Genomic DNA, 10,467 nt, shown 5'->3' on the forward strand with positions numbered 1-10,467 from the left:
TGTAGTGTAAATTATACTATAACATCGATATTATATTTAGGACCGGAGGGAGTACTTCAACAACTTATTATTGCGGTGCCATATACATTCTGATTAGGTTCTGGTTTTAGTGTGTGAGATTTGGCTGCATGTTTCTGCATCTGCTCTAATGTTGCATCCATTCTCAGAATCATCTCCCTGAGAATACTCATATCTCTCGCCCACCCCTCAATGCTCCCTCTCTCATCCCTTGGCCTAACTCCTGCACATCCGGGTGAACACTTTCCCCCATACTTCTCTACTCTACCCCTGGGATTGGGTTGGTCTAGTACCAAAATGTTAGGACCCTGCTTTAAACAAATATGTCAACAATATTACAACTGGAGATAGATAGCAAAATGTAGACATAAGAATGACAATACTTTCATTGCAGAATACAGGGGAAAAAAAAAATACAGACACATAACAGAATAACTCTACACTTTCGACAGGTCAGGGCTCTCCAAAACCTTACTATTCTTCCAATAGATTTCCTATTCCCCCTCTCTGAAGCAAAGGAAGGATTTAAGGACTCAAAAAGTGAATTTCACAATTCCCAACTAATAGACTTTAACCATTGCAGCTCTATAGCTACCTTACTCTCCCTTTCCTTTTTCAAAATAGCAGGTCAAAATTCTGCCAAACAAAAAAGTACCTTTCCCTTAGCATCTATTTTCCCAGGTTTCCAAAAGTGATGCTAACCGTGAACTCTTTTAGAGGGGACATGCCAACAGAGTTTGCAGGTTTGTATTTTCTTGAATCTTTGAACCTCTCTTACAAAGGCAATGAATCCTTATGGGGACGTCCATTGACACAGAATTGTAGTTTGGGTGAGATTCCAGGTTTGCAAACACCATCTTGTAAAGCAACTGAATCAAATTAAATGATGGGAACTCTAATTGATTGGAATTTTTTTAAATGCTGAATTGGGATTTACTTTTGGCCTTGTCATCATCATCTTTCCTCTCATGTTCTCTGAAAAATGGAGGTTGCAATACTACAAATATGCAGACTACATACTTTGAAAGATCGTCCCTTAGCTTGATTTTGGATCAATTCCCCCAACTCAACACCCCCCCCCCCCAAAAAAAAAAGAGATGAATAAAATCAATAGGAAGTAAATCATGGTTTTCTTTCTATCTAGTACTTCTGGTTAGTCTTATTGTCTTATTTCAATACAGATGTTAGACATAAAATAAGATCACGGGAGAGTTGATACAGAGTAGTTTTCCTATCATTGTTCAAGGCTGGTTTGAATGTGCTTTTTTTCCGAAAGTTAAGTATTAACTTTAATATAATGACATTCCATTTAAAAAAAAAGAGAGAGAGCAAATTTAACTTATAAATGAAAGATGACAAGTTTTTAAAATTGTAATAAATTTAGAGTTGCTATATCTTTTATGGAGTTCTTTATATTTCAAGCAATTAGTTGGTGCATGCTTAAATGAATAAGCAACCGCATGATGATCAATATATTAATATCATCAATATCAAGAGTTACGTTATTCACAGCCCAATGAGAAATGCAATTTTTTTTGTACTTCATGCAATTTTTGTTCAATCTTTCAATTTTCTTTGAACCAAGTAGAAGTGACATCAATCATCGAGAACATTATTTCTGTTTAATCAAAATCAACAACTTAGTAACCTTTGGAATCCTGCTCATCTAAATCTAAACCCTTTTTTTTTGTAGAAACAAAAAAAAAAAAAACCAGCAGGTTGGCCAATTAACACCCATCTCTTTCCGTTGTCACTTTTTCCTTTATCATTAGATTAGAAGGATTCCGCTCTGTAAAATAGGGGCTGGGGGGAAGATGTTCATGTTTCAAAACAATAGAGTACTTAAAACAACGTGAATAATACAATAATATGATTCCTCTTGAGTAAGGAATTAATAACTCTAGATTATGTTAAATTACATATATTTTATAACAAAATAATTAATACTGTATTTATATATATTTTAATATTTTTGTAACTCATATCTTGCTACACCTTTGACTTTCAAGTCTAAAAATTCTTTTTAATATTTTTTTTAAATATACAAAGGCATTTAGTCACACACTTGATTATTTTGATGGTGGAGAAAATTAGTTGCTGCCGCCAACAATATTAACACAACTTTGATTAAATACTAGGGCTGTCTGAAACCAAAAATGTGTTTGGTAATTACAAAAAGCACTTTCAAAAAATACTTTCACACTAATCAAAACAAAACTCATCTCACATACTTACTTCATATATCATAAAACTAGTTTTAAAATCATTTTCTTCCAAACACTCCTTAAGACAAGTTTTGAACAGTGTATCTTTATCAAATGGAGCATAACTGTGACAATAGATTCAAAACGCCAGAAGCTACATATTACCACCAAGGGCTGAACAACACAACTTTGGAAAGAAACCTTTACCACATCTTTTGACATAATTATGGATTATGGATTTCAAGTAGGATAACGCAGAAAACGCGTCAATATTTTCAAATTGTTATCTGTTCACAAAACTTCAAATTTGCCTCTCTAATTCCTAAAAATAGGCAATTTGCAATTCTGTATAGCATGAAAAGTAACTAGACATGCTGATTCTAAGCAGCTGTTTATCTTACAAAGTAAAATTGATAATATTAGCACAAGAAGAGGATAGGATTGGGGTCTCCCTTCTGGGAGACACTTCAACTTGTTGACCTTACCTCAAATAATTTAAATGGTACTCTACCTATAGTGCTCCTACAAAGTTGGAAAGCATTGATGAGACTGGCTGAAGATGAAAGTGGCACAAAATTTGGCCAGTTGTCTTTTGCCATCTATGACAATGCTAATGTTGTGGACTTCAAGAATGTATTATCAACTGTGAACAAAGATCTTGCACCAAAACTAGGTGAATTGATAGCAGTAGAACCACCTTTTGTGATTAGCCACTTATTCTCTGATATTAATGCCAATGATTTTGGTCGTCGAAGTTATCTAAATTCGGTGACAATTGTCAATAAAGGAGGACAACTAAAGTTGTTTAAGATTCTTACGGCCTTCACATCTTTTGATTTCTCATCCAACCATTTTGAAGGGCCAACACCATAAGAGCTAATTAATTTCAAAGCACTTCATGCTCTTAATTTGTCACAAAATGCTTGTTCAGGCCATATCCCTTCATTGATAAGGAGTTTGAGGTATCTTGAGTCCTTAGACTTGTGTGTGAACTCTTTTAGAGGGGACATACCAAGAGAGCTTGCAAGTTTGTATTTCCTTGAATTTTTGAACCTCTCTCACAATCATTTGACTGGAAAAATCCCAACAGGGACTCAAATTCAGTCATTTGAAGCAGATTGTTTCAAAGGCAATGAAGCCTTATGTAGACCTCCAGTCACACAGAGTTGCAGTTTGCGTGAGATTCCAGGTTTGCAAAGACCATCTTCAAAAACAGTTGAATCAAATGATGGGAACCCCATTGATTAGAATTTTTCAAGTGCTGAATTGGGATTTACTTTTGGCCTTGGTATCATTATCCTTCCTCTCATATTCTGTCAACAATGGAGGTTGCAATACTTCAAATATGCAGACTACATACTTTGGAAGATCATCCCTCAGCTTGATTTTGTATATGAACGTCATGGAGGGAAAACTTACAGAAGCTTAAGATGGAAACCATGTTAATTTCTGTCAAATAAAGAAGAAAAAGCCTGCAATTCATTCCCCTCGGGAGGCGCCCCAGGAATAAAAACAAAAGAAAGAAAAAAGAAAAAACTAGGAAGAGATGAATAAAATCAATAGGAAGTGAATCATGGTTTTCTTTCTATCATGTATTTCTACTTAGTCTTATTGTCTTGATAGAGTTCAAATGCTAGACATACAATAAGAGTGCAAATGAGAATAAAGGGTTGATAGAGTAGTTCTTGCTTTTACTATTATTGTTCAAGGTTAATTTGAATTTTCTTTTCTCCAAAAGTTAACTTTAATATAATGATGTTCCAATTTTTAAGAGCAAATTTAACTTAGAAATGAAAGATGATAAATTTTTGAAATTGTAACAAATTTAGAGTTCCCATTTCTTTTATAAAGTTATTTACATCAAGCATTCTGCTGGACGCACTAGATATTATTTTACCTTTAAATGAATAAACAACCGTATAATCATCGATACATCAATATCAATGTAAATATAAAATTTTATAAGAGTCATCATAAGTAATGCGATTTTTTTGGGACCCCATGCAATTCCCCCCCCCCCCCCCAATATCTTTCAATTTTCTTTCAACCACGTAGAAGTGCCATCAATCATTCAGGCATTATTTGCATCGAATCAAATTAGGACAGTTTACTGGAGAAAGCTGGGGAATCCAACAATGGCGCCGAAGGCTTTTGAGCATTTCAGAAAAAGACTACGATAAGGAAAGGCACTACTAATATAGAATCAAAATTAAAAAGTAAAAAAACAATGCTCTGATTTTTTATTTAACTGACACAACTCTACTTCAAAGACCAAAAAAAAAAGAGTATCTTTTTCTGCTGAAAATTAAGATTCAGGGCCTGCTCAATGGTTATAAACTATGCGCAGGCTCCTTAAATTTTATTATGCTTGGCCTCTCAGTAATTTTACGATCCTGGTGTTACTTTTGCTTGCTTGACCTGTCTCCCTGTAGTACTGTACAATTTTACTTGAATAAAATACACACTTTCATCCCAAAAAAAGAAAAGAAAAAGAAAGATGAGGGTCTTTTGGGGCACCAAAAGCAACACCCATCTCTGTGTTGTCACCTTTTCCTTTTATCATTAAATTACAAGGAATCCACTCTCTGTAAAATAGAGGTTGGCAGAAAGTGTTCATGTGCTGTTTCTAAACAAGATAAAGCACCTAAAATTAATGTAAATAGTACAATAACATGATTACTCTTGCATTTTAAATAACTCTAGAGTATGTTTAATTCCATATATTCTAGGAAAAATTATTAAGAAATTTCAAGAAAAAAATTTAATGACGAAAAAATCTCAATAATAAGTAATCAACTTAAATCTATTGTCATTCTTTTCTTTAAAACTTGTCATTGCTTATTCTTCATTTGTCAATGAATTTTAAGGTAGCTAAATCCCTTTCTCGAAACCTGAATGCAAAGCCATCATGTTCATTTGTTATATTTGGACCTAATTTCAGCAAAACATGATGCTCTGTAATTAACAATCCAGGTTTTTTCTAATGGAACACGATTGAATTAAAATCCCCAGTGATTCAATTTTAGCAGCCGTGTAACCTCCAAGTCGTGTCACAATCAAGTGCCTCGTTCTGCACTGAGCTTAAAACCGACCTGAGGAGGGCATAGATGTGGGCATAGATGTGGGCATTGTGGCTGAGAAGAGAACCAATCATAGTATTAACTAGAATAACAAATGTTTACAATTAACTCATCTGTTTCTATTCCCATGTCAAAAGAATTGCAGTTGATGTCAAGCGGGCCGCTCGGGCTTTTTGAACAGTTTACTTAGCAGCATAATCATCCCCTCTGATCCTCATAATTTACAAAAAAAAAAAATCATTCACAATAGGTTATTTGATCGGTGATTAGCTAACTTTCAATGTACACACAAAATCTTGCACTACAAGTCAAGTGCAAACCTAATATGCTACATTGTGTCTTGCTCTTCCCCGTTGTCATTTCTTTTTCCCAAGAACCAGTCCACACACGGGCTAAGTGAATGAGAGCACTCCATAAACATATAAAGACAAAACAAGTATAATCCTGCAATAAAGGACATAAATCTCAGCTAAACCATAAATTCAAATCTGCAATTGGTGCGGAAAAGATTTACGATCGGTAGAAAGAATAAAATGGGCCAGGAATATAGAAGTAGAACAAAAATCTTCCTCCCCAAAAGGTTCCAGGCATTTTTCTAACACTCCATTTTAAGGATTTGGAATTCAAAATTGACAGCATATCAACGTGTTATAGCTCTAGTTAATTGGCTCTTTTGACATATAATTATTCATAATTGGCTCCAGTTTTCATCTCTGCATCAAAAAAGATACATCCAACAATTTGCAACTATACAACAGCATTGCCAAGGTTGACGCCAAACAGCTGGGGACTAGAAAAGCAGAGAAAATCTAGACCTCAAAATCATTAGACTATTTCAGGAGAAAAAGGTAAAAAGAAAAAATTAATTACCGTGGTAGCTCAAAAGAAGGAACAAGAAAAGTGGATATTAAGGTGACATACCAGCATTGGCAACTGTTGCACCCAGAGCCAATCTTCCTAAAGCAGACAATACATAAAGGCAAAAAAACACCTGAAATAAGATGTACATAAACCATTAGTTGTTTTACATGCCTCTTCATCAAAAGCAAAATCAAATGTATGACAACTACTATGGGATTATAACTGTCAAAATGAACCAGTGCTTTCTGGAATCTAAGCACACAAATAGTCCAATACTTTGAGAGAATGGCAGGGTGAATGAATTCTTATTCAATGATCAAACAACCTTAAATGTTGGCAGAGGATGTTAACAGATTGCTAATGAATGGAAAACATATTAAAATGCAGTCAAGATAAGCAAAAGATGCACAAATTGCAAAACTAATGACATTCCATCAGATGCAATGGTGAGTTGCCTCCCAATCTTCTCAAAGGCACGTCCCACGTCCATAACCATAGAATAACTTGAGCCAATAGTGGCTCATTTTCATTTGCTCCAATAACTTCGCATTCAACACCCATAGTTTCACGCCTTAGCAAAACTTGAATTCAAATAGGTCATGCTCATGTGTTTCTCTTATATAAACATTAAATAAAGACTCATGAGACATAAAACAAAAAGGAAAAACCACAATTTCTAGAGATTGAATTGATGTTTTTTACTAAGTGAAGATAGATTTAAGTTGCAGAAACTAAACAATACCTTTAGAAACAGTCTCTTGTCATGCCCTGTTGCTGCAACTCTTAATACAGACTCGGCTGCACCTATGGTATTAACGAACCACGCAACAATGTTATTAGCAGTGTCCTGAGTTATTTGCCATTCAAGTGGATCGACCGGGACCCTAAAACAGTTTTTCAGAAGGAGACAGGGTGTATTAGATAAGTTGAAAATATGAAGGCCATTTGCAAATGAAGAACACACATCTTCCTTCTGCATCAAAGCGTGAATCTGATGAAAAAGAAGACTAAAGACATAAGCACGATAGAGAAAACACTAAAAATACACTTATGAAATCATATCAGATGTCCAAGACGCCAACCAAGGCGATCATTCAAAATTTTAAAAATTCAAAAATCAAAAGGACCGAATAATTTTGTTCTAACTGATTATGCTAGCAATTAGTATTGAGAAATAGGATATGCCGTCATCCATGTTTAAGGCAACTAAGAGCTAAGACTAAATTGTGTCCAAAGTATCGTTATATACAGAAAAGCAGATTGAACAAGAAAAGAAAAGGAAGGGGAAAAAAACCCTAATTGGATGGTTTAATTTGACAAATTAAGCGACAACGAGAAAGATGAAGGAAAAAGAACAAACTTGGGTGATTACGATATGTTCGTTCGACGCAAGAGAAGGCCGAGAATGGCGAGGGAGCAGAGGAGAACAATGAAGACATCGGAGACCAAAGAAACGAGGCCAGAAATACCAGGGTGACGCATAACAACACCATCATCGGCTTCCCTACTTCGCCCCTTCTGCTCTCCATGATTCTCGCGACCCGACAACTGATCTCCCTCGTACCATGTCCCTGCATAGACAAGTGCAAATCAGCAAGCCTGCCTGCCAAGTTTTCCTTTGGACTTCCACTTCAAGTTTCAACTTTCAACTAATTCCAGTATTTCCCCTTATCTTCAATTTAAAATAAATGGCCCCTAAAATTTGGGGCAAGTCCTGTTAGTCCTGAAGGCTTTGTTTGTTTCAATGGAGGGGAGGGGAGGTTAATTGTGTTTGGTATGAGGGAGGGAGGGAGATTTTAATCATTTCTCTTTATTTGGCAACACACAGATTTTAGGAGGGGAGGGGAAATTTTTCCCCTCCCCTCTTCAACCTCCCCTCCAAAATTGGGAGGATTTGGAGGGAAAGGGCAATATTTTGTTATATTATGACCCTTATACCCATATTTTGTCATGTGGTGACCATTATGTCTATATTTTGTTATGTTGTGACTATTATGCCCACGCCTTAAATAAAATAAAAGCAAAATTGTCCATATTAAAATATTTTTCCCTCCCCTCCCCTCTTTTTTTATAAATCCAAATAAGATAATATTAAAATCCCTCCCCTCCCCTCCCCTCCACTCCCCTTCCCTCCACTAAAATCCCTCCCCTCCCCTTCCTCTCATTGAGCCAAACATACCCTAAAGGAAGGGGAGGGAAGGGGAGGAAAAGTCATGGGTTTTGTTTGGTTGGAGGGAAGGAGAATGAATGGGAGATTTCTTATTTGGTTCACAAGGGGAGGGGAGGGGAGGGGATTATAAATTGACAAATATGCCCTTATCTTTATGTTTAGACTAATTTATTCTTTTATTACAATATTTATATCAAAATTATTATTTCCGAATTTATCAATTTCAAAAAAACCAATTACCTCACTTATATGTGATAAAAAAATTATGAAATAAAAGTATAATATATATTAGAAAAGTAAATGGGAGAAAAAAAGACAATACCTTAACTATATAATAATACCCTCCACATATTAGGAAATAAAAAATATATATGATATTAACAGTGTCATTTTAGAATTATAATATATATTAATATATATAATTAATTAATATATTAACATATATGCATATTATATTTGTGTGTGTGTGTATATAACTGAGCGACTGCAGAAGGGAATGCGAAGGTAATCATGCGAAACCAAAAAAATATCAAGAGGGCACCACTGGAATATTCAAAAAATGGCATGGACATATTTGTCAAGATACTCATAATATTTCTGGGGGTTTTTGGAGGGGAGAGTCCTCTCCCCCCAACCAAACACATCCTCCCATCCCCCTCCCAAACCCCATCCAAACAAAGCCAATAAAATAAAATCAAATTTTAGAAATTAAAACTATTTACTACCTTCAAGAATTAAAATTAGGACCGGTAGTATTTAAAATTTTAGAAGCTAAAACCAAAAAAATCAAATTTCAGAAACTAAAACAAAAATAATATCTAATTTTATGGCCTAAAACTAATATTCATTCAAAATTTATAAAACAAAGCTTCATGAGAGTTTGGCAACCTTTAGAATCACTTAAAAAAAAATATTATCATACAAACTGTGACAACCGTTCTTTCAAAACCATTTTAGATTAAATCCAACAATTTATTTGAATGATTAACCATGATAGAAAAGAAGAAATCTTAAAATTTTAAAATCGCTATCATGGTTAAAAAAATAAACTTATATTACGAGCCACATCAATTATTAACTTGGATCTTGGACTTTTAAAGTCCAGAAATATCATTTAACCGTTAGTCCAAACCAAACTTATACTTTCAAACACACAAAATAATAAAACATTTTAATACAAGTCATGAAGCCCATTAGTCAAAAGTCAACACTATTAAATGAGCATAATACGCAAAGTCTTAAATATCTCTGGCCTTCCAATGACCTCCCATATCAGATAGTAATAATTAAGAGTATTAGTTTACAGTATTAGAGTATATGGGCCCTATGTGGCAATATATAACAAGTCAACACATAAAACAAAAGCAGGGAGGCTATACAAGCTGTAATAGCACAATATGCCTTCAGAGCCTTCCCTGATGGGCCACCACCGAAAAAACCACGGGGTAAGACAAACGCCTCAATAACCAACTTTCCCACTCATTATACATACTAACACGTGTTCGTGAGGTGTCAAATGGGACAGTTACTAATTCTCGAAAACATAGATATATAATTTCAATCATCCAAACCCTCACTATGGAGACTAACACACAAGCTACATAAGTCTATCCCTCACTATGGGGGATTAATCAGACATATAGGCATATCCCTCACTATGGGGGACGAAGGAAAAAGCCAACCAATGTGCACCAATGGCAGCCTTACCACGTGATAGAATAGCGCTCAATCCAAAATCCAAATAACAACCAATCATGCACAATATAACAAAAATGTCTCAATAATCTTTTCTCAGTATAATCCATAAGATATAAATCATATATCTTTTCCAAACTTCTCAATCACAATTTCCAAAAATCCCACAAGACAATTTTTATAGCTCAAAAGATATCATATATCTACTCGAATTCCAAATAACAAATATTATTCAAAAATAGGAAAATACTCACAAACAACATATTAGCACATATAACAAGTAGAAAGTGGTTACTTCTCGCCAAAGCAATACTAAGGATTACCACAAGGTCAATCCCTTGCTCAACCAAGAATTAATCTACACAATTAATAACAACATATTAATATAAGCTAATTAATTAATTAAGCTTATATGTTAGTTAGATTTCTACTTTAATTT

General features: G+C 34.6%; 1 protein-coding gene across 1 annotated transcript; it reads right to left on the reverse strand.

The window, feature by feature from the left end:
- Positions 1-5,357: 5,357 nt before the first annotated feature.
- LOC114733557 (reticulon-like protein B22) lies at positions 5,358-7,521 on the reverse strand. The gene is made up of 3 exons (XM_028921029.1): positions 6,906-7,521; positions 6,224-6,293; positions 5,358-5,746 (listed from the first exon to the last, which is right to left on the reverse strand). Exons 1-3 carry the CDS (start codon positions 7,140-7,142, stop codon positions 5,631-5,633), a joined length of 423 nt encoding a protein of 140 aa, XP_028776862.1. The 5' UTR covers positions 7,143-7,521; the 3' UTR covers positions 5,358-5,630.
- Positions 7,522-10,467: the final 2,946 nt, after the last annotated feature.

This window comes from Neltuma alba, unplaced genomic scaffold, assembly GCF_004799145.2.
Source record: "Neltuma alba isolate B1F8T4 unplaced genomic scaffold, ASM479914v2 tig00013014_pilon, whole genome shotgun sequence".
NCBI classification, from domain to species: domain Eukaryota; kingdom Viridiplantae; phylum Streptophyta; class Magnoliopsida; order Fabales; family Fabaceae; genus Neltuma; species Neltuma alba.